Source organism: Thunnus maccoyii, chromosome 9 (genome assembly GCF_910596095.1).
Source record: "Thunnus maccoyii chromosome 9, fThuMac1.1, whole genome shotgun sequence".
In the NCBI taxonomy this organism is placed as follows: domain Eukaryota; kingdom Metazoa; phylum Chordata; class Actinopteri; order Scombriformes; family Scombridae; genus Thunnus; species Thunnus maccoyii.
The window spans coordinates 30,781,330-30,807,729 of record NC_056541.1 but is presented as its reverse complement, the minus strand read 5'-3'; the positions used below and the strand labels follow the sequence as shown (position 1 = coordinate 30,807,729).

General features: G+C 37.7%; 1 protein-coding gene and 1 long non-coding RNA gene across 2 annotated transcripts in view; both read left to right on the top strand.

Annotated features, from left to right (window-relative positions):
- The window catches only part of arid3c (AT rich interactive domain 3C (BRIGHT-like)), a 138,933-nt gene that overhangs the window by 88,784 nt on the left and 23,749 nt on the right, over positions 1 to 26,400 (top strand). The window contains exon 3 of the mRNA XM_042421997.1: positions 9,050 to 9,122. Coding sequence (XP_042277931.1) covers positions 9,050 to 9,122 — 73 coding nt within the window. The remainder of the gene's footprint in view (positions 1 to 9,049; positions 9,123 to 26,400) is intronic.
- On the top strand, positions 270 to 3,332 carry LOC121904320. The gene is made up of 2 exons (XR_006098206.1): positions 270 to 453; positions 2,599 to 3,332. It is a non-coding gene; the product is annotated as an uncharacterized LOC121904320 (long non-coding RNA).

Sequence of the window (26,400 nt, the reverse complement as noted above, 5' to 3'; positions counted from 1 at the left end):
CTCTGGATTTTGATTAATTTGCTATTTGGGAATCATTACATTGTACATAACAGCCTAAAGTCATAATCACAATGTAAAAATGTATCTAGTATATGCATTAGAATGGTGTTAATTCAGATAAGCAATACCATTAGATGTAAATTCTAATAGCTGTCGCGATTTACATAAACTAGTTAACTTTACTCAGTTATCAACAATATGTTCTTACTAGTTTTTATGTAACAGTGAATTGCAAGGTGAAGAAAACAATTTACTTATTGTTTTGAGTGAAACTTAAAACAATCAAGTAGCAACAAAGGCTGGGGTGTGAGCATGTACAGTAGCCAACTTTCAGTTCTTATGCATGCTCAGGTAGTAGATTGGTGCCAACTCAGTGTAGGAAGATGAGGAAAGAATGAGAGACCGCTTGGATTTTGACCATTTCGTGAAGTCTCATTTTGTCTTAACAATAAGGTAAGTTTTCAAGCAAGCAATAACTGTGTGAATTTGTGTTTCTGACTGCTTCCAATGTTAGCTAGTGTTAGCTAACGTTTGCTAAACGTTAGCTAGCTAACGCTAGCTGACTTAGCTAACAAGCACTGCACAATATTTGACCGGCAGAACTTATTCAGGCACGTTTTGGTGGTAAAGACTCATTTTCCCACCATCATCCTGGGATCGCATGAAAACCTATTTTAACTGTTCCAAAATTAAAGTGGAAAGTCTGATTTCTTTGTTTTCCCGAGTTGGCACAGCAAACGCATTTTGGTTGCAGGTTGGAAATTTATGCCACGGAATTTGCGCAAAGCACCCAGCTCACAAAACTCAGATCAAACTGGTCAAACTGGGCAGTGCTGATCAAATATGAATCAAAATTCTGTTACTGCATTGCCTATTTTTTGCCTCAAATGTTTTCGGAAACATATTGTAGTGTACTGTTTAGCTGTAATATGAGAAAGTTTGTGAAAGGGGCACCATGTTGAAAACGGATGACCCAAAACCAAGCACTGCCAAACTTGCAGTACATCACCCACACCGTCACTACCAGCCGGAGTGTTTAGTAGTCTGGTGTGTCCAGATGTGTCTGTGTCTCTCCACTGTTAGGGCGTTTACATTGAGGTGGGTCCCTGCTACTTCTCTGTATCCAGTGACTCTAGTGCCACTGTAACAGTCTTTCCAACACACCAACACACTGCCATAGTTAAATTTACATGGACCCGAGGAGTCATTGGCTCCATACAACGTTAATTCAACTCCAGTGGTGAAAGTCTGCAGAAAGCTGCAGTTACATTGCGCTACTATGATGAGCTGTCAGCTATGTTAAGCGGCCTGTGATCAATAATGAATGAGAAATCACCTCAATCTGTATCTTATGGTAGACAAGGAAAAAAAGAAAAATATCCCTGCTTCATTTCAAGGAGGCTTTCTGTACATCCCAAACATTTTTTTTTCAGGGATGTTGGCAGTCTTAGCTAGCTTCTTTGACCTAACTGCTAAGAAAGCATGACAACAGCATGACAAAAGCCAGCTCGCTGGGAATTACTTGCTATCCAAATCTTTTATCCTCCCATGGGTTTCCTTATTCATGTTGTAACCTGATTCAAACATAATAGACTGACCCCACCACTTTACACAATTCAAAATGGACCTAATACCTGCTCATGCTCATTGGCAGAGCTCCAGGTGCCGTTGATAGAGTGAACTATTGTTTCCTCTATGATTTTTTAACATTGTGGTGCCTTGGTCACTTTTTTGGTCTAATTTCAAGTTGCAATTCTACAGTCAAAAATGCATTTTTTAAACATAGTATAGTCATCACTTGACTATACCTTTTTAGGTCTCGTTAAACTAAATTAAAATGTGTGATTTCACATTCTCTCTTGCAGTAATTGTTATTACTTTGCTATGTTGGCACACTACTGCTACATACAGAGGAAATGCTGTTTTTGAATTGTTTTTATGATTGAGGCCTCAAATAGATGTTTCTATAAATGCATTTACGTTCATATCAAAACAAGTATGTTCCTGTAATATCTGTAAAGCATGCATATATCAAGGAATATCTCTCTAATCTACGAACCACAACACTATAAGTGGAACTTTCTTTTATCTATTACATAGAGTTTGTTGTTGTATCTGCAGGTGCTTAACTTCTCTCTGTAGGTTGTCTCGTCATTGTAATACTCAACTTGCAAAACACCTGGAACATTTCAGTTACTTTGTTGTTGTAAAGTTGGGTTAACCCACCGCATTCATCATTTTTAAATTTGATGAACTGTGATGAATTGAAATGGATTGACCCAAGAAATATACAGTATGTATACGTACAATTTACAACCCCTATAGAACTTATGTTGCTACCTATAATGTTTTTCAGTATTTTAAACTAGTGTTGGCTATTTATAGTACTCTATCAAAAGAGTTGGAGTCCATTGCTGCTGATAACACTAAAGCTGTGGTTTGTATCTAGGAAATTACTTCTCCAATCAGTAACTGTTGGCTGCACTGTCAAACAAACATCGTGGTGACACTTGTTTCATATACATTTTTACAAACATGTGTATGCTTTAACTTTTGAATGTTGCATGATCTTGAACTTTATTTGTTATCCACTTCTAGAAACCAGATGTGACAGCAATGTGCACTCCGAGGCCTCCCTGTTCTACTTGGTGATGACTCCAGTAACTTCTACAACACCTGCTTCTTAAGTTCTCATGGTTACAACTTAAAGGAGCACACAGAGTTGTGGGGAAATTTGCTTTGTATTTGCTGGTATCTTGCTGACAGTCAGCTAAAAAACATTAATGCCGAATATATTCCTTTGAGTTCATTACAAAGATGGTCATGGGCTGCATGCTAACTGTGACATTTCACTGAATGTCAGCAGGATGAAGCTATCAGCCTACCTCCTGTGAAGTGAGAAAAATACACCTTTCATCTCCAAAACTGAGTTAACTAAGTGCTAGACCTATGATAAGTAAAGATAAATGAGTTTAAGATGTAGACGCATTTGGGGCAATGTGTTAACAGACCTGAAACTAAAGTGTGCTTTGTGACTTTTTGAGATGTAATGATATAAACCAAAGCCAACTTGTGTGGACCAACTCTGTTTTCAGCCCTTTGTGCCTCTTCTCCAAAGTTTGTTACCAAAAACTGCACCACACTCAGTCTCCTCCTACTGCTACCTCCACTGCTGAAAAAAGCAAAATCTGACTAGAGGAATCCATTTTTGCTTTGTTCCGAAATGGTTGAGTAATTAAAACTGTATTGTTGGTGTGAATCACAATTGCAAAGGAGCAATGTCAGTTTTAGAAGAAAGAAAAATTAATAAAAGCATATAATTGAACTTTGAACTGTGTCACTACCTTGATTTATTATGTTGAACTGTAAATGGGATTATTTTAGGAGAATGGAACCTGTTTTTCATGAATGTATAATGGATGTTTGAAGCACTTAAGTTACATGAGTAACACTTACTTGGTCTTTTTAAGGCAATCGGTTTGCTTGGTTTTAACAAGTAAATCAGACTGATGTTCAAGTAACTACAACTGAGAAATTCTAAGTTGCACGAAATGTCACATTAGTCAGCCCAAATGAAATAGATGTGATGATTGGAATACACTCACAGTGTATTTCACTCGAAATGATTGAGTTGTTTGAAATAGTAATTCTGAGTAGTCTATACTAAGTCAAGACTACATCGAAAGTAAATTATCAATTACTCAATTTTTTTTTAGTTACTTAAAACTCAAGTGTAAAGGCTAGGGATGACAGTTTCGATAACTAACGGGTTAATTTTGAAGAAAAGTTGTGATGTAGCTTTCTTTTCTGAGAGCTGCCCAGCAGTCAGTGACCAGAATTAGCTTGACTTTTAGCTCATCCTTCTTCTCCTCAAAGTGTTTTCAATGTGTTTAGTCACAGTAGCTCTCGATGGCATAACATACTAGGGCTGGAAGTACGCTGGTTATAAGAAGACCACCACCCCCCCCCCCCCCCCCTTTTACAACAGCTGTTTATGGAAACATAATGTTTCTTTTTGAATATAACTTACATCATAGTATAGTTACATACTCACACGCTCTCCTGCCAGATTTTTGGAAGCAGTAAAAAAGAATTTTTCAAAATAAAAAACCCTGTGCAGACTCCTGGTTGTATATCAACAATAAATGCAATTAAAACAGATGAATAAAGAAACCATTTAACTACGTAGCCTATTTAACCATAGAAGAAGCGCAAAAATCAAGGAAAATGAGCAAGTTAACAAAATTGGGCAGTTTAGTTGCACTGCTTCTGCAGTAATTACAGTAGCCTTAAGGGACTTTATCAGCTTTGACTAGGCTGCTGTAATTACTGTAGTAGGAGTGCAACTGACTTTAAACAGCGGGAGGCTTCCCCACAGTATAGACGCTCCGCTTCTGACACGCTCCCGGTAGAATAGGGCGCTGTGCAGAGGACGGAATCCCGGGGTAACACACTCACTATAAACAGACTTTAAGACACACACTAGCCTAGCAACATTAAGACTATAAACAACCCATAATGCAACACTCTGTGCAGAAGTCGGTTTTACACTACTACTTTATCCATTCAAAAAGTATATCTGATGTTGTAAAAACGTAATTGTCTCGCCGCAGAGTGTGTATGCAAATTAACCTATAGACCAACATGCGTAACTGGTCAAAAATATTCTCGGCAGTTAACAGATCAACGGTTAACCGTTAACATCCCTAGTAAAGGCTTGTTTATGCTCCCTTTACATATGAAAATAAATACGTCCATTTCAAATGATGTAACCGTCAACGCCCACATACGTCCATGCGTCCTTTATGTTAGCATGGATGTTAAGCAATACATCCACTAGAGGGCAGTTCAGAGAGTCAGAGTTTCTGACAACAACAAACATGCTTACAGTGGAGGAGGTCATTATAATGTACCTGTTAAGAAAGAGGCAAAAGCGGAGGCAGTGTTGTAAACGGCGGTGGTCTGTAAGGCCATTAAACACATTGCGACATGTGGATGGAGAATTCTTTTCCCTAAGATTACGGATGAGAGAAATTTACAATCAATATCTTTGTTGTCGTTTTGCTGGTCTCACTTGAACTATTGGCTACACTGTCCCCAATATTTTCAGTGGTACTGCTCCGTTTCATCTGTATCTGTAAGCTCTCAGAAAATGTGCGCCAATACAGATGATGTGAACAGAAAGCTCCGTCTGTATTTAATGTTGAGCATAAATGAGCCTTAAATGTACTGCACCAAATAAGCATTTGTTAGTGCAACATACAATACCTATTCCACTTAGTTTTCTTAAGGCAATCAGTTTGCTTCCTTTTTTTAAGTAAGGTTAACTAATTAGAATTCACAGATACCTGTTAATGAATGAATGCAGGTAGTTTTATTTCCATATCATCTTTATGAATACAACTTTGAAGCCAACTGTTGAAGTCTTTGGAGAATCAAATGTTTCAATCATGAAAACAAATATAAAATCATTTTACTACATGTACTTCTTTGTGTGTATATGTTAGCATGTGCTATAAGCACATGTGCATCATCGTCTCTGGATATATGCTTTGCTCTCCATGGGCTTCACAATTGATCCTGCGGCATTGTCATCTGCTGTGCATTTGTGCACTTAATATTTTTGCAATCACTTGCTGTTCCTTTACCTTTCGATATTCCCTTCCTCATGGACCGCCTGCAGTGCAGTACTCACAATGCATTCACAACCTCCCCACCCCCAACACAAACACACACATACACACCACCTCCCACCTCCAGAACCCTCCCCTTAACGAACCCCCAACCCCCCTGTGGCTTTCTCCTGAGTGCTGACCTGCACTGGTCCTTTAATATTGGTGACAGCTAATACACTTCTAAATGATCAGTTATTATCTCTGGGGCCTCGTCCACAGGGCCCCACTGGTTCCAAAGGTCATTCCTCTGTCTTCCAGTATTGATTAAGTGAGCCTGTTAACATGACTCTGGGCCTTACTGAAAGTGAACATTTCCACTAACATATTTCCACCAGCATCTGGCTGGAGAGGCCCATTTAAAAGCCTCTTTGACTCCGTCACTGCCCCTGTGAATAGGGCAGGATGAGGAGCATAATGGATATGCCAATAAGGAAACTTGTCTGTGACCCGAGGTATATTTTAGTAGCAAGAGACAGACATAAGAAGATATCCTGCTGAGGATATCTTAACATTTACCTCTGTTTTTTTTCAGATCAACAACATATGACTGTGAGATGGCTAAGAGAGAGAAAACACATTCAAAATATAAAACACAAATGGAGTAAATGGACCTTCACCACTTTGACAAGAAGTATTTTGCATTTATTGTTGATAACAATTTATAATTATTATAATAATTGTATAATAATAATAAAATAATAATTTATAAGAAATTCCATCAATTAAAGTGCAATGCATATGTGGTAAAGGAAGAAGAAAATCTCATTCTCACACACACACACACACACACACACACACACACACACACACACACACATATACATACATACATACATACATATATATATATATTTAAATATATCAAGAAGGGCTAAGTCAAGGGCAGCTAGACTACAGATTTCTCCTCTACCCATCCACCTTATTTTCAGAAGCATGGCTTACTGATTTTAACATTAGAGATATAAGTTGCTGCTTTCTGACTTTAACAAATTTAACAAATAGATACTCATAATATAGATTTATGTACTATAGTTATAATCTTTAATAGATGATTGCACCATCACAGGAGGGAGACATACTGTATTACAATAGTACTGATACATCATCATCAAAACAGCAGTAATAGTCACTGTGATGAGACGTATGCTTCTTGTTTAAACCATATGTACAAATGTTTTAAGCACAAATCCGGGATTCATCGATATGTTCTTACCTGAATTTGTTCTTACTCTGGGAACAAATGTAGAACTGTCTTAGACCATGTATACGCACAAATCATAAACGTCTCACAGCCTTAAAAAATGATACAGTCAATATTTATTCAGTGTAAACAGAATATTATAACCACAATTATTAAAAAATTATTGGGCCAAATATATAACATTTGTGAAATTGCTAATAATACACTATTTACTAGTTATAAAATTAATAGTTAAGACATTGTCATCCATAAATCATCATCATAAATGTAATGAAATTATTAATATATTAATTGTTCCCACTTTTAGATGACAATAACTTATATATCAGAGTTTCCATACTGGAATGTGACAGATTTGGCTGTGATATATGCAGCTGGTTAACCAGCAGCCTGACGCTCTGCTTTCACTACATCACAGCCTGTTACGGTCAGAGACCAAACACAATGTATACCTGGTGAAGCAGTAGAGATTTATTCAGATCAATTCCACAGATCTACACATTTACCAACTTTTTATTTGGTATGGATGTACTGCGTGGTAGTGGTGCAACAGGTATGCAGGCCGTATACAGGATCCAAAGTCAAGCTCCAAACAGTTGTGCTAATGACATGTTTACCAGCCAAATCTGCCTTTTCTGGCTTCTACCTCTGAAACTATTGTTTGTATTTCACTAGCATTTAAGTTTCTCTACATTTTTACCATCATGGCCCTCTTTGCAATGAGTGACAACTCTCTCTACTGCTGCACTGCTCCTATAGACAAATGGGGGCATAGTAGTACGCTAATTACCGATAGCGGGAACGCACCTGTCAATGTAGAATGATTCTGATTCACTAACATATGCACAGTGGTAAGAACAAAACTGGTTGGTGCGCACATGTCATGAATCCAATGGTAATTTTGCATGCGCACTTATTTTGTGCGCAATGTAAGAGCATTTTTTCACACATAATAGTGAATGAGGTCCAGTGTGTATTTGAATTTTAACGTCCTGTTTCCATGACTCCAATACTTTATAACTGAAGATATACACCTTGGGTTTGCCTTACTAATTACTGTACTAGCACTGTCTGATATTAAAAATTAATGTAATTATAAAATTCTTTATTTTCTTTACAATGTCACTTTTTGGGAGTTTGCATATTTATTTTTGATATAAACTTGTTATCATAATTTGTGAGTGCTTTAAAAATGAATCGTTAGGTATCAGCGTGTCACCATATTGTGGGGTTTGTTTCAGGGCTTGAGACACAGTGTACAGTGTAAATCAATCCAGTTTGACCACTATGCAAACAATCCCACTCTTGTGAAGTTTTTGTGTTTTGTTTTGATGCTGGACGAAAGCCACCAGTGCAAACACAATTGCAGAGCAGTTTGTTGGGTCTTATTTTTTTGAGGTTGCATTTGGTTTCCATACAGACCTGTTTGCAGTGAGGACGTACAGGTGGAGCAGATGAGGTTGTGTTTATGCAGATCAGGTAGCATCAGTGCAATTTGGTGTTGATTTTGGCTATTATAATGTTCAGTTATTGTGTCAGAGAGGATATACAGGATTATACAACTGCTCTTTTTTAAATCTGTGTTTTTGATGATGTTGCATTGATTTCATGACTTTTGTTGTGTGTTTTTCGTCCCTCCATGTATATAAAAAGGGGTGGACAAAATATTAAAAACACCTTGCCCGGGGCTTTGCATTTATTTGCATTAATGGATCACACTACATTGTGTGTTTCTTCTCTCAGACTATGTGGTGTGCATCTGCATGAAGGGGTTAAACATGAAAAACTGATGTGACGGTCATTTGTTAAGAGCTGACAAAGACATACCTTGCTAAGGCTCCTAGATGTGAAAAAGCTATTCATGGCCAAAATGCATTTTCCTGATATAGTTGTGGCACGAGTGTGGCACAGTGTGTCTTTGTATTGAACGTGCATGCCCAACCTCTTTGTGCTGCCGATCACCAGCTGCTGTATGATACACTCATTGTGCTCAAGGTTAACTCAGAGATTGTTTTGAAGCAACTCATTGTCCTCGTTTGTGTCGGCCACAATCTAAACCGACCTTGCTGTTCAGGAGACACAGAGGGCTTTCTACCAACATGCTGCTGTTTATTTTCTTGGTGAAAAATTTTACTAAATTATTAATTGATTTCTTTCCTTCTCTTTTTTCTAGTTGTATGAATTGGATGATGATGAGAAGCGCAAAGAGTTTCTTGATGACCTTTTCAGTTTCATGCAGAAACGGGGTAAGTGATTCCTCTTTAGTGCAAGAGTGTGTGTTCTTCACCTACAAAACCTTGGAAAAGCAAATTCTGCCTTTGAATTTTAAACATATGATATACATTTTACCACATGACATGCTCCATGTTTCCAAAGTTTTATGTAATTTTTTTATATGTATATTATATTTGTGGTGTTTGACTCTGTGGGAGTTTGGGTATCACCATCACCAGCTCAGCTCACAGTGTCCAATCACTTGATTTGACTCATGTATCAAGGCCCAGGGGAAGGTTAAGTCCAATTGTCGCTTTTTTCTGTTAATTACTGGAAGAAATGTGACCTCTCTAGGCCTCCAGAAATGATTCAGATTAAAAAAAGGGAAAAACTGTGATCAGCTGTGGTTGAACTGCTCACAACAGGTAGACAAAGGGTTTCAAGCAGAAAGAACTTTGTTTTAAGGTGTCACAAGCTAAAAAGGTTGCAAACCACTGGCTTAAAACATTGTTATTTAGCAATAATCATGACTGTAGCTTTGCTTTCACCTGCTGTGAAAGGGAAGCAGGGCTCAGATGACACACATTCATCCTTGACTTCCACAAAGAAAGTGGAGTCTTCATGACCCCATAGCTTAGCAATAAAGCTGGTGAGTGACTTTTTAGCAAATAAGAATAAAAGACTGAAGTAACAAACCAAATGAGCACATCTCAATGCTTGTCTGTATACATTATCTTCTAAATATCAATACATTCCAAACAATAGTTTGACAAAAAATATTAATGCCTTAGACAAGACCTCTATTGTATTTTTCCTTGCACTATAGTGAGCTATAAATAAAACAGCTTCAATCTCTGTGATTTTTCTGGATTAAGAATAAATAGATTTACAGCACAGATGTGGCTGTGATCAGCCCTGCAAGTCTCAGGTTTTTGGCTGGACCACAACAGCACTATAACCACAGATGTCAGTGACTGACTGACTGACTGATTGACAGACTGACTGATTGAGTTTGGTTAGCTGCCCAAGTGTTGGGGCTTCCCCATTGGGCATTGCTCTTTCATGAACAGTTGTCAATGAACAGTTTTCTATTACGTCCTCAGGAGGGCATTTACAGCGTTTCCACTCATTGACTGCAGCTCATTCCAAATTTACCCCACACTAAAAGTACCCTGCATTTGAGCCAGCACTTGGACTCCCATGCCATGATGGCACGACTGTCGGAGGAGCGTGTGGAGTTGTTGTGGCTGACCCAGCACGTGAGGTCTGCAGCCTCGGTGCTGGCAGGGAGCGTCATGTCGGGACAGAGCCAACAAACTCTCCTACTCTGCGAGCTTGCAGAGTAGGAGAGAAAGCAGCTCTCCATGCGCCAAGAGGAATGAGGGAAAGCACATAGTTAAAGCACTGCAGATAACAATCATTCTGACAAAACACTCAATGCAGAGTGAGTCTTAGAAAAAACATACATCCCAAAATATGTGTGGAAAGTACTGTTCTTGCACCTGCATTTATACCCTTTTTTTTTGTTTTTTGACTCAAACGTAGCTTCAGCATGTCATGTGATATGCTACTTCAGTACACTTAACAACAAATATTACTGGGACCACTACAGAAAATTGCAGATGATCATTTAATATCCAGGAATTCACATTATAGACACTACCACTGACTATCGCTGGAACAAATTGGCCACAATTTCGCACATTGACCATACACGGTCCAGCCATATACTAGGTTTTAACCCAGTCTTGTTTATTTAACAGTAGCAGATGTAGCAGGGGGCAACGGCCTGGCCTTCACAGGCCTCCTGAAAATGTAATCCATCCTCTGCTTTTATTGGCTACTAACAGTCTGATGGTGTATTTTCCCAAAGTGAGGATTCTGCTGGCAGCAGCTGGTTTTATTGGGGAAATAGATCTGTGTTTAGAGCCTTGCATAATATGAGGAAGTTAACCACCCAGCAGAGAATAAAAGGCCCTGCCAGTTACAATGACTGTCTATTTTAGGCGCGCCATGTTTTTGTTATTTTGAATTCCTTCTTCTGTACATGTTTTACACACCAGCAGATACATTTGTCTTATGTCCTCACCTTGTCTTGTGTCCCCAACTTACTAAACAATGACTTTTATATAAATAAAATAAAGTTTATTTTCCATTTTATTACCTTATCTGAAGTATTAGCATCAAATTGTCTTAGATTTTGTATCATTTGAAATCAGGTTTATTATTTCTTTGTTTACCTACAGCAGATTCTGCCATCTGATTTCCTGTGCAATGTAAGAAAACAATTTTCCTGTTTAATGAAGCTTAGTACACAACAGAAGAAATTAAATTTAATGTATTTTATTTGCAGAGAACTGAGCAACATTAAATGAAATGAGAATTTAATTTAGCAGAAATCCAGATATACTGTATATCTTCAGTGTGTGGAGAATCCATCATAAACTGCACATGCATTAGATTAGACTGAAATGTGAAGATGAAACCCAAGTGAACCAATTGTATTAAAAACCGTTTGTCATGTCATAGACCACACGTATTTCACACAGTCAACCAAACTTCATTTTGTGACTTTAAAGAGGTAGTCATGGTATGACTTACTCACTAGAAATCATATCCATGCATGGGTAATATGGAATTCCTGATATTGATGGCAATACTGTTTTTTCTGAATGAACATTCCTGATAGCTGACCAACTTAGCAAGAAACAGCTCATTGTCTTTTATTTGTCATTTAATTAGGGCCTGAGCCCAAAGGGCGAAGACCCTATTGTTTTTCGTGTGTTTGTTTCTTTCTTACTACGCGACTTTAACTCTAAATTTGACCCCCTAAACATGCTCAAAAACTCACCAAATTTGGCACGCACATCAGGTCTGGTGAAACATTTGATAAAATGTAAAAATTAACCCCCAAAGTGCCAAAATGTGCTCGAGAGTGCCACCTATGTATCGAAAACGGCTGCCATGGCCCGTAGGAATGTCGTAGAGAGATCGAACCAAAACTCAATTATTCGTCTCATCAAGACCTACAAATCATTCACAGATACCCCTGACCTAAATCCAACAGGATAAACGCTATCTCCTCCTAGGGCGTTAATGGTACCGGCTTCAAACTTTAATACATGACTTATCACACTGTGTTGAGCAAAAGTTATTAAAAACTTTGTAATAACTCGAACGGTTTAGATTTAGTAAGCCCTGAAAGTTGGAGTGCGACATTACACCTTACAATGTAAACCAATGGGGAGGCAATCTCTGGGCATGGACTTTGTGCCAAACTGGGGCATCTGGTGTCTAAACTATAAGTCTGACAACTTTCAAACCTGTATCAATGGATAAAAAATGTGATTTTTATTTAGGATTTGGCCAAAGTTATGGGATTTATGAGGATATTTCTCAAGAAGAGTACACTGATATCCTTCTCTGCAGCTGAGAGGGAGATAGAGAATGGGAGGGGGGGGATGGGTAAAGTAAACATCTACTGCCTGTGACAGAAGCCCTTAGACTGCACCACACTCCACTTACTTAATGCTCTACACATCTGACAGCAGTGTTCAATCCTTACTTCTTTTCAAGGAGTACATGTGCTCCTAAATGAAAGAAATTAGGAGCATACATACAACTTTAGGAGCACACTGAAAAATGTTCAAGTAACAGTTTCTTAAAGAAAACAATTCATTACATACATATTTACAATTTATCACAAACATATTTAAACTCTGTGTGTGTGTGTGTGTGTGTGTGTGTGTGTGTGTGTGTGTGTGTGTGTGTGTGTGTGTGTGTGTGTGTGTAAATCACAATTTGTTGTTTTTAGGGGTGCTTGATTATGGCAAAAATCATAATCACGATCATTTTTGTTCAATATTGAGATCATGATTATTCAACATGACTGTAATTTTTGCCAATTGTTGATGTTGATATATGCACATATTTTTTTGCCACTTGGCTGAGGAGACTATTACACATGTAATCATATATTGTATTAATGATCAAGAAAGACTATAGCCTACATGAGGGAAAAACTCAGGAGGACTGGAGTTTCGGATCACAGCACTAAAACTGTAATGGACCCGCCAAGAGGGTGGAGCAGCAGGTTTGTTTTGTAGTTTATTAAACAGACAGGAATAATGTGTAGGTTTTAATCATTGGTTCACTGTCCGAAGTGGAGGGTGGCAGTAATGCACCCACTATGCTGGTTACCAACCGTTGTTATACACCAAAAAGGGGAGAGTAAAATATTTTTCCTGACAGAGTGGTACATCCTGTCAGCCGAGTGATTTCCTATCTGTGCAGCTGAACACAGCAGTTCTGTACGTACTGTTTTACCGTGATGGTCCCGGTGTTTTTTGTGCAGGTTTCACTTCACTCAGCTGGCTGGCCCGATTTGTTATTCAGCAGCTGAATAACAAATCGGGGCTCGGTGCTCCGGTTGGATCTAAACAGAGAGCCGGGGTTAGCTGAGAGGCTAGCAGAGGCTAACTGGTTGTGCTTCTTTCGGTCATGCTGCAGTTAACGCTCCGCTGGTGTTACGAGCGTCATCACTTCCTGTATTCGTCGTTTCAATTTTAAATCCTTCTAGAATTCATATACTTTTATGGTTGCAATTTGTAGTTGCACAGTGTACGAGTATTTTTTTTCCACTTCGCACACATCTATTTTTAGCCAAGGACAAAGTTGGACATTAAGACGGACTACACACACACCCTGCTCGCTTTGTGAAGCGACCAAGTAAGAGGCATAAGTCTAGGCAGGGGCAGAGTAGTTGTGTGTTCTTTTCATCATCAGTTGCTGTTGTTTAGCTTTTAAGCTTTATTGCTATTGTTCTTGTTGTGTGAGTTGACGGACCGCTGAGTCCATTTTTCTCTGCTTTACTCTGAGGAGTATTTTAAGTTTGCTGCCTGTTAGTTGTGTTCACCACGCTAGACTATTTTGTGTTTGTCCCGCTCGGGACTACTGCTGTGTTTGTGCCGCCGTGAGTGAGAAAGTAAACTGCTTTGTCGATCTGAAACCAGACAACGTGCGTTACAGACTGCCGTCCGTACGTGCGCTCTCTGTGGACAAAAGAACCGCTTCTCTCCCTCTCACGATCGCTTTCCCTCCTCCCTCTCTTGCGACTAACACACACACTCACACGCGCGCACAGATACACGCACCGACATCTTTTTGCACATCTGATGGTCAGATAACATCGGACAATGCTTTGCGATGTCTTTCTTTATCCGCCATCAGACATGTGTGTTTTTCACGGAATTGGGTGAGGGCAAGACGCCGACCACCAGTCACCTTGTTTTTGTCTAGCCAAGACACTGCTGTACTTCTGCCATTCGGGTCTTGCGTGACGTGACTTACTCCCACAGTTAGGTCTGCATCGCAGACCGTCGACATCATCACGTCAGGCCCAGTTGCCATCTTGTCTCGCACACACACACACACACACACACACACATATACATACATACATACATGCATTCCCCTGCAAGTGTCCAACCCTGTGCAAAGCTGTTTGTGTTTTGTTTGGTAGAATTAGATTTTAGAATAGCTATGTATTGAATGAAGCATTTGTTAACTTTGTTAATTTTGCTAAGTTTAATAAACACTGTTATATCTTTAAAGAGAAGTTCTTTTGTCATTATTGTGTAACATATTATGAAAAGTGGCTGATTGAAGGAGTCAGAGCTTGAATTCAACCCTTCTTTGTTCACCCTTGAATGTTTATCTCTCAGATATTAACATTCTAGGTGAACTCCCATTTATGAGATTACCTTGTTCGGTTATTGGTCCCGGTTTCCGGGTGGTGCTCCGTATTTGTTAGTTCATATTAATAATTCTATTAATTGTTATAATTAATTATTATTGATAATTGATAATTATAGCAAATAATCAACTGTGTTCCTCACAGATCCTACAGTTGGTGCCTGAATTCTTGATTAAGGTTAACAATATTTTGATTTCATAATTCATAATTGTCTGTGAACAGAGGGGTGGGCTCACGGAGAGACACTGGTTAGTATTGTGTGTCAAAAGACTCTCACACTGATCATCTCCAAATGTTTTCTTGGTTCCCAGAAGCTTAGGTGGCTGCGCCGCGGCCCGATGTACGCAAGGGCGCGAAGGCCCGTTCAACGCTGCTTGCAGCTTTAATTTATACTTACTTTGCAAAGACTGAATCGCTGAAAGAACAAAAAACTTAAGAACCATATGAGGTTTTTTCACAGACTCACTTGTTAATCAAACAAAAGACAAAATCATACATAATGAAAAAAGCTGTTAAATAAATGAAAACTATTTAAATCTTGTTGACAGTAATGTTTCAAAGCATCAATAATGAGCTGGGAAGAAATTTGATGATGTTGGGAAGTTATTGGGCAATAAAACAAAATCAGTGCATCTATAACAACAAGTCCTCCAAATTAAACATGCAAATACATGGTTTGACCATATCACTCCAGAACATCATATAGGAGTGATTTCTAATCTGGCGCCTTTATCAGCAGTAATCAGCCGGACAACATCATTTATCCGTGCTCTCCGAAACCGTTACACATCACTGTTAAAAAATAATGATGCTTTTTGATGTGACAATGCTGTGGTTAAAGGTTCTGTATGTAGGAATCAGAAATTCCTTCTCTTTAGTGACATCTGTGGCCATTAAATGAACTGCAGTCAACATCCTGCTGCTTGGGCTCACGTTCTCGCTCATTTGCTCGCAGCGTGAGACTATTACAAGTGATGTATTTTTTCTCACTTACACTTCTCATAATTACATGAAAAATTTAGTGTTTTGCACCATGTTTCAGCAAAGCATCTCTCACTCCCGGTCAGTCAGCCCCTCCCCCTGTTGTATGTACGTGCACTCGCACACTCACACACGCACTGTGGCCGCTGACTGTTGAGAGCCAATCCACACCACCCAACTTGCACAAATATGCGTTAATCAACCACCCAAACCTGACCCGACCCGCAAACCGCCAACTTTTTTTTTTTTTTGAGCTGTGGCCGGGGAGCAAGACGATGCAGTTTTGTTGTGAAAACTGTGCTTATTATGGCCTTTGGACTACCAACAGGAAAAACAAAAGGAGTAAAGTATGTTCTGCTATTGCTCTGGTGCTTGTTTCCTGCTCTTTTGTTGAGGAAATAATGTTGTTTTAGCTGTGTGTGCTCAGGAGCGGGCGACTTGTCATTGCGGGGGTGTTTTGTTGTGAAATGTATTGTGGTTGACGCAGGCAGCTAGCTGTCTCATTAGCTGGAGAGCTAATATCTGCAGGTTGTTTCAAGTCAGATAGCACCATTTTTGTTGTGTTATTGTGTAGTTATTGACGTTAGCGGGAGAGAGGCAAGGCACAGGGGAGCGCGCAAAAACCTTCCTTCACATAGAAATCAGTCCACAGGCTGTTACAGACAATGTTGGGGAAGGTCTTATTTTTTACGTTACATTACTACCCGTTCACTCATTTGCAATAAAGAAACATTAATACATGTAAATTGCTTCACAATTCTACATATAGAACCTTTAAGGTCTGGTTAGATTTAGACATAAAAACCACTAGTTTTAGGGAAAGATCATGGTTAGGGTTAGGGTTAGGGTTAGGGCTTGGGTTAGGGTTAGGGTTAGGGTTAGGGTTAGTCCACTGTTGGGTTAATGCCTCCATCCACCCTCCATATGTCATCTTAACTGCACCACTGTTCTGGGTCACAATTACCACAGCCGCTAGATGGCAACTCCTAGAGAAAAAAATCTTTTTTGAGATCCCTTCAGTCTCAATTGTTGCTCCTAAAACCCCCTTAAGGCAAAAAATGAGACAATGAGAGACTGAATTTTTGAGACTTAGGTCAGACAAATGGATACTGAATTGAGATTACGATGGGAGAAAAGGAAGTAACAGATGAGATCTCATCATTTTATCTTTTTGAGTTCATTCATATCTTGCCTATTGCTCCTAAAAACCTATGAGCAGCACTATAGAGTTGTAAGTAAGATCTCAATTCTATGTCTTCTTGAGATCCCTTCAATCTGAAATGTTTCTCCTAAAACTCCCTTAGGAGAAAAAGGGAGACAAGGGTGAGAATGAAGGGTTGGAGCATTGGGGAGAAATAAGAACCAACACTGAGAATTTCAAGCCAACTGAGTCACACTTTTATTTTGCGTTTACATTAAACATGCAACTTTTACTTGCAACATCAGTGTTGACTTGATATTCAAAATAAAAACAAAACGATAGTGCAAATGTCAGTTCACTGTTACAGCAGCTGTTCTCAACCTTTGGGGTTCATGACAGCTAAAAAAAATTTATTCACGATACTCCCAACATGGTTGCATAAACTGAATTAACTTTGACACCAAAAATGACTTATTTTCCTTTTTCTGGGTGAGCTTGGTCCAGCCCTCAGAGTACATTTTAACTGACTTACTTTTTACTTTTATCTAAGCACATTTTTACACAAGTACTTTTACTTGAGTCTATGAGACCCTAATGAAAGCAACACAACAGTTAAAAAAATGTAACTGGACAGTCACTATCCTTTAATTATTCAGCACAAAGTTAAAAATAAAAAATAATCCAATAAAAATAAAAAATAACTATAGTTTCCAGCTGTACGTCCCTCATTTTGGTTGAAGGGAAATATAGTCTTTTGGTTTGGATCCAGTCATTCTGTAAATCAACATTTCAAATTTATGATGCTGGCAAACTAATATTTTCATATATCACAAACAAGATAAGAAAATATTGTACATGGTTAATTATGCCAGTGCAGAAAGAAAGTTTACTAATTTAATTTGGTTCACGTTTTTTTTATTATTATCACACACTGATAATATTTATTACCTGACAAAACAGACTTTTTATATATTACTGAGGTCTTCTGCTAAATTTGGCATCATGTTTCACTCAGAAGCACTGTTATAGTTATAAAAATGTGTAAACTGTGTCATTATGGCAGACAGGCATTATCTGGGAAACATCAAGTTTATTCACTTTACATGGAGCTAAAATTAATATTGAATAATGTTAAATGTTTACAGAATGAGTTAGTGTCTGTTTATGAGAAATCATAAATGATCATTTATAAGAAGGAGATGTTCACCGGTAAACTTGGCTCCTTTAAATTTCACAATATGTTCATGGAGGTTTTCCTCCAACAGTAGGAAAAAGTTGAAGACTTTATGTGATGATTTTAAACTACATTTAACTGAAATGTTTACTGTAACATACGTTTTGAATGCAGTGACTTTTACTTTAATAAATCTGTTTCACAACATGACACTTAACATCACAAACTGAGCTGACTGACAGGACAATAATCCTCATGTAGCATAATGCTAACAACATATAAATACGATGGGAAATCCCACTGAAAAATGGAAAAGCTAGCAGAGTAACAACAGATGTAACAAGAGCATTACAAAACAAACAAACATGACAAGGGAGCTTTGAATTAAGACATGACGAACATAATGTGCGGTGCTAAGCTACAAGAAAGCTAGCTCACTGCAGTTAGTTTCTACTGCAGTTGCTTCACTTCCGGTGGAGTTATCGAGAGGAAGTACAGACATAACCACTCTGCCATTGCAACCAAATTGTTGGAGGGTGTATTATCCTAAAATCCTGTTAGCAGGATTCAAGCACTCTGCTGCTACCTAGCATCTAGTACAGCCCCCTCCTTTACAACCACAGCAGCACCGAGGTAACACAGTGGTAAAGCAGACAAATTAAAGGAATCACATCTGTATATTTATCTTTTAGCAACTCAATGCTCCAGTACTTTAAAGATATTTACCCCTCACACACACACACACAAACGCACCCACACACACACCCCTTGATAGTGGGTGATCCTTGCATTCAAAGTGGCCTGGTTGAATTTCCTAACCTGGACCAATATCTAGCTAGAAAGTGGCATATTTTACTCGTCTGCTTTTGTGATGAAGCACAATGAAATAATATGGCCAATAAAATTACCTTTATCAGAAGTGAACCAGCTTGAATCAGTAGACACCCCTACCTGTAGTAGCTAGCTCACAATATAATAGGGAATTATTTGGCATTGTGCTCTTTTTTTCTGAGCCAGCCTTTCTCTGAGCTCGCTCTCTGTGCCAGATACTCCAGTCTGTTTGTAAGACAAAACTGATACATACTTCAGAAGAATCATGAGATCCTAGGAGTCATAGCAGAGTTTTCTTGGAGCTTTCTCTGATCCATGTTGGGGAGACTTAAATTACACTTGTTTAAGATAATTTAGAGATCTCTTCTTTTGATCAGAGTAAGACACAGATGAGTTATATGTGGTTGTTTCTCCTGAGATCACTATGAGAAAACTGAGATATATTTGAGAAGAATCATGAGATCCTAGGAGTCATAGCTCAGTTTTCTTCAAGCTCATGGTCCCATGCTCAAGAGACTTAAATTAGACTTAATTAAGATGATTTAGAGATCTCTTGTTTTGATCAGAGCAGGACATAAATGAGATTATATGTGGTTGTTTCTCCTGAGTTGCATTTGAGAAAAGTAGGAGAAAAAGCCTTTGGTCTCACCTTAGTCTTAAAAATAGCTCATTTGTGTCTAGGAGTAATGAAAGAAACAACTATGAGGTCTCTTCTTGGATTTTGCTTTCCTGTCACTCAAACTAAGTATAGGCTGTTTTTGGGCTGCTGACATTACAACCTATTGTGTCATTTTTCTTTGGAGGACAGTCTCATTAATAAATACATTAAAAATAAGTCCTAGCAAGTACACATAAATATATGAATTTAATATAGGGTAAACGTCCCTATTAAGCCCACCAAATCCGCTTTTCAGACATTTTTCATATATAATGCCCCAATTTAAGTGAGAACATTTTTGTTAAAATGAAAGTCTAATCTCTCATTTGAAGTGTCAACAATTCATTTATTCCAATTTCTAATGTTTTTAATGTTTAATTTGTCAAAATATGGCAAAAGTCCGGTATGGGCTTAAAGGGTACGTTAGGTACCCTTTAAGCCCATGGGTGTTCCAAATAAGCCCACTTCATGATTTGTTGATAAATAAATATATATATTAAAAAATCTTAAGAATACAAACTTGTTCTATTCAAATCTGTAAACTCTTAGCTCTCAATAGCTATTTTCATTTTGTCTCCACTTCATTCCTATGGCCTGTAAATGGCATTTGAAATGGGCGTGACCAGCCATTTTGCTATGTTGTCAACACAGAAAAAGCTAAACTTACAACATGTCCTCTTTGGAATGTAGCCAAAAAACTATTCATGAACAAAATTAAAACTATAGTGGAAATTATTCTCAAATACTTCATCTTTCAATATGTGTTGTCATTTTGTCTGTATCTCTATCCTATGGTGTGTTGTTGGCTTTTGAAATTGGCCAAAATTTCTGGTTCAGCCAGCTGGTTGAAAGTACGAAGATGTTTTTATGAAGATTTCTGAACACCAACTGACTGGAAAAACAGCTTGCAGATTCAACACTAATGTTCTAGGGATGGTAATTTACAATTAAACAATAAATTTAACTGATTTTCGAATGTTAATCACATTTAGGCTAATAGTTTGAAAACCTTGTAAGAACACATTTTAAAACCATTCAGTTCATTGTGGAGTAACATTATAACATACAGTTCATTGTGAGGAGACATCGATCATAACATCTTGAAGCTCATTATCTCATCTTAAACTAAAACTTATCTGAAAAGTAAAGATTAGAAAAATATTGCTTATGTTAGGATAGAATATAGGGCTGTCCAGAATGAATTGACCTATTTAATAGCAGTGATATTTAAATATGGATATTAATTATCTAATTTATTGAGCTGATTCATGAGGTGAGGTTAAAATTAGGGGGGGGAAATGGTTCAAAAGTCAAAAGGGACAAAATCCCCATTGAAACACAGTCAAGTGGGCTTAATAGGAGCAGGTGGGCTTAAAGGGAAAATCAGTGACTTTATGGTTAAAAGACAGAATATTTTTATTCTATGCACATGACATTAAAAAAAACTATATGAAATAAATCTATACATGGTGTGCTAACATATCATGAAGAGTATTAATTGATCATGCTGAGAAATAATTAGTTATACTCATTTATATCCACCCCAAACAGTGTGATTTTTTTTGGTAGCGTACCCTTTAAGCCCACCAGATAAAAATGTTAATTAAAAAATAAATAAAGATAAACATACACATTTATTATCTATTTAACAGTATAATAATATGAACTGCATACAAAAATGTAAACTATACATACTTATCATGCTTTATGTCATTGCAATGAACCATACCATGCAGCTACTCTATTGTTGCAGCATGTGGTCTGTTTGTTCACATGCTAAAACTCATATTTTGATTTCAAAAGAAACAATATTTCTGATTCAAGTAATATTCTAACATATGTCTTATTCAAATCACTAATCTCTTAAATTTTGATAACAATTGAGTATTTACCAAAAATAGGAGTAGAAATATGCAAAAAATGTTATTTTCTGAGGGTACCAAAATCACCAAAGTTTTCTTGCAACTTCTTTTGGGATCAGCAGGCACATGTCACACATATGCTTCGATAACTCAATATTGACAAATCTGATTGACTTACAATAAAAAGTGTCATTTATGTAACAAGCAGCTTCATGGGAAGAAACATCAAACAGAAAAAAATTATGATGTGTTTTTTTTAAATTCGACTCAGAAGTTGCAAGTGGGCTTATATGGTACGTGGGCTTAATAGGGACGTTTACCCTATACAATCACACATACAGTTGCTATAAATATTCATGTTTCTTCTTCATATTCTTATATTATATACACTTTTGTGTACATACATATAAAAGAAAAAAAGACATTTCTGACACATACAGTGGATGGATGTTTTATGATGTTTTATATACAACACATTACTGTATATATGATGGTTGTGGAAATATCCCAAAAAGTGAGGTCCAGCTGTGAGCTGTGACAGTTGTAGGAAAGTGCATGTTGATGAAGTAATAATGTAGTTGGGTGGTCACTTTGGTTTAGAGACAGTATGGATTGTTGTTGGAGCGTGCAATTAGAGATTGATTTTGGACTTAGTGTAGGGAGACATTGTCAGTGTGAAGCAGATCAGCGGCAGCCTATCTCCACTGCTCACCTCTGACAACTGTGATCAGAGTGGACTGCTCCAAATATCCCAATCAATGTTTCTTGAAACATCACTGTCATTCTGCACTAACATATAAATGTCAGTTAGACCAGCTTTGCTAACCAGAGATCCCAGTGAAAAAGTGTCAAAAAAACAGGGCTCATTTAATATTGTTCATGTATTGATTGTTAAATCCTGGCCACAAGAATACAAGAGGTTTGGGCTCTTCTGTCTCTGAGACGCCTCATAAGGCAACAACAGCAAATTAAAACAGGAGCAGATCAGGAAATAGTCACAATTGGACCAAATAAAAGTCACAATGTCTTGATACACATTACAATTACATATATTTAAACAAAGACAATAATGTAAAATTAATTAATATAATAAGTAATTAAAGCTGCAAGCAGCGATGAATGGGTCCTCACACCTCGCACGTGTCGAGGGAGTGGCAGCCGTGTTATCACTATTGGAGGTCTGCTGACATGGCTCTGAATTGTCAGGTTTATCAGACACTCTGAATGATAAAATATTATTTCCTGTGTGCAGTATGTGGTGCTGGAGACGACATATTGGAAATTGTGTATATATTTGATGGACTATGTGTCTTTTAGGCTTCACTTCCTATAACCAGTAGACAATACTACATAAGTGAAATGTTAATCTAACAATGCATTAACCAGAAGGCAACTGACATGGATATACATTTTCATGAATATTGGACATTGCATGTAGGACATACAGACAGGTGACAAATTAAAGGAAAAACCACATAAAGTGTTAGGCCATCATGTGCCTCCAGAACAGTTTCAATGCATCAGCAATGTTTCTAGAAGTCTGTGGAACTCTACTGGAGGGATGAACACCATTCTCCCAAAAGATATTCCCTCATCTTATGTTTTGATGATGGTGGTGGAGAGTGCCGTCTAATGTGTCGGTTCAAAATCTCCCATAGGTGTTCAGTTGGGTTGAGATCTGGTGATTGTGAAGGCCATAGCATATGGTGCACATCATTTTCATACTCTTCAAACCATTCAGTGACCCGTCATGCCCATAGACTGTATAAAAATATGGACGTAGTTACCGTGACATCACCCATTGGTTTCTGAAGAGTGGTTTTGAAGCTCAAAGTGAGCGGCTCCGGCCGTTGCCATCTTGGTAGTTTGTGACTCTGCCTCACTTCCAGCCAATTAAAAATGGGCAAAGAGGCGGGTTGAATGGCTGAAACAAGCCACCTAGTGGCTGGCAGACCTGTCACTCAAAGCAGCCATGTTTTTCACTATGCATAACTTTACTGCTTAATAAAATTTAAACGAGTGAGTTATAAAAAAAATTCACCCCCCATACAGTTGTCATGACAGGGGAAATTAGCTATAGAGACCAAAACTGTTTTTTGTACCAGACTGTAAACATGTTTATTTCTGCTGTAAAGTTGGGCATTTTAACATGGGGGTCTATGAGGATTGACTCACTTTTGGAGCCTCGAGTGGCCATTCGAGGAACTGCAGCTTTTGGCACATCCACATTGGCTTCATTTTTCAGCCCCGGAGGTTGCCGCTTGGTCATGCCCTATGAATTGGGGCATTGTCATACTGGAAGAGACCACTCCCATCAGGATAGAAATGTTTCATTGTAGTAAAGGGTGATCACTCTGAACAACTTTGTATGGATTTGCAGTGACTCTTCCCTCTAAGGGGACAAGTGGACCCAAACCATGCCAGCAAAATGCCCCCCACAGCATAACAGAGCCACCAGATCCCCTCACTATAGGGGTCAAGCATTCAGACCTGTACCAGTTTTTCCTTTAATTTGTCACCTGTCTGTAACTAATGCTTCATGTTTCACCGGCACGCCACGCCAAGGGTGTTCTATGAAATATAAAAAGCTTTGCAATGTAGCATCTTTAAATATCACCTTCAAAATTTTAATTTTCTGGGGTTAAATCTCTAGGAGGAGATCGTTAAAATACAATGCCTGTCAATGGTTCCACTTTGTGAAAAAAATGCAAATTTGATTCGCAATGGCTGACTTCCTGTTGGACTTTGGTTATGGCTCCAAAAGGCTTTTTTAAGTCTGGAGATGTTAACATCTGTCTACCAAATTTCATACATCAATGAAAAATTTAAAGGTGGGGGCTTTCACTTTGAAATATTCTAGGGGGCGCCCTTGAGCCATTTTGCCACAGCCATGCCCACGACACATATCCAATATCAATGTTCATAAAATGAAAATTGATGCACAAAATCCAAAATGGCTGACTTTCTGTTCAGTTAAAAAAATTCAAAAAAGTCACTACAGAAATTTACAATTTTTGCAAGTTCTGACATGTGTGCCAATTTTCATGTTATTATTATTATAATTAATAATAATAACATTATTATTATTATTATTATTATTATTATTATTAATAATAATAATAATAATAATAATAATAATAATAATAATAATAATAATAATAAAATTATTATTAATGATAATTATTAATAATAATAATAATAATAATAATAATAATAATAATGAAGGGCCTGATGAAGTAAGCAACAACTTGGACCAGCTCATTCTCATTTTAGTGAGAAGTTGCTCCTCCTAGAACAGAAAAATAACAGTAGATGGGGTATCAGTCATGATGTGACTGTTCCATATTGCATACAGTTTCTTCATCAGTCATTACAGAATTCAATGTTTCCACTATCAGTTACATGACTCAAATAAAATAAAATAAAAATTATTTGAATAAGTTCCACACCGTGATGTGTACAGATTTATAATTTGGGTAAAAGAGGGCACTACTATCAGATTAGTACTCAGTATCAGCAGAAACCCTGAGTGAAGGTATCAGACTGGTTATTTAGAGGGAAAAATTGGAACTTTGTTCCCAGATATCAGAAATTACTTTGATTAGCTCAGTGTTATTGTAACTACTAGAAATGATGGGCAAAACTATGGAAAAGGACCCAAATTGAGTGTAGACATTTCTCCTTAACACATGGTCCACTTACTAGTTTTTTTGAGACACACCTAATGGTTTTCATCAGCGAATGTAGGTTTTGCAAATCCCATTAGTTTCACTAGTAAGTACACTAAAATAGTGGATGGTCTCTGTATCATCCATCTGTTCATTAAATTATTTAATTCATAATCAGTGAGTTTTAAAATAATTGGCCACTCACTGTGTATTTTTGCAAAACAGCAGGGATGTCATTATAAGCTACGAGTATTTGGGGGTCTTAGGGTTTTGCTTTTTTTAATGCAGTGTTCTTTCTTGCTTTATTTATGAATAGTTAGCCTAATAATCATATCAGCAATAGTATGTGAAAATAGTAGGTAGAAATTTAAGCAAGAAATCATATTGAAAAGGTGCATGAAATGATGAACTAATTTATCATTGTATGCCTGAATTTGTTCAGACACAAAGTGCAAAGCATTGAGACACAGCTGTTTTGATGTTTTGGTGTATGCCAAAAAAAAACGAAATATTGAATTGAATAATTAAATGAATGGATGATACACGGAGCTTGGACATTTAGCTGAGATTTTTTGCAAAAAAGACCCACATTGTAATAAACCAGAATTATTCTTTAAAGTCTAACTGGAATCTACATAGAAACCGAGACCTTAGCGGCATGTAAGTGCTATTCAGGCACTCTATCCGTTCTGACCTGATCTGCATTCAGCGTCTGTCAACAGAAGCAGCCGTCTGTCAGCTGCAGCTCCTGGGGAGCTGAGAGGACAGCTGCCAGTGCTGACTGACAGCAGAAATTCACTGAACCAAAATAGTTTTCATGTCAGCGCCACTGGAAGAAATCGACAGTGTTTGTATTTATTGATTATTGATTGAATATATTCTTCTAGATGAGATGTCCATGATTCTGTAGTGTGTTCTGCCCTGTTTTCTACTACAAAGAGGTACCGTGATGCAGTGCAGTATTTCACTGACATATTTTCTTTTCTCAGAGGAACCTTAAAGTCTTGAATCACGCAGCAGATGGTCAGAACACCTTTGTGTTGTTTTTTTCAGTCCTGGAAGCAACTACATGGAATACTCATTGAGAGATTCCATCAAAAGCAGAGCAGACAATGGCTGTGATAGTCTCCTTTGTGTGTTGATAAATACCCACAGTGATTTATTGTTGCCCCAGGGCTGTTCTTATTAATTGATTATTATCTGAGGACTACCATCAGCACTTTTTCTCAAACGAGTCAAC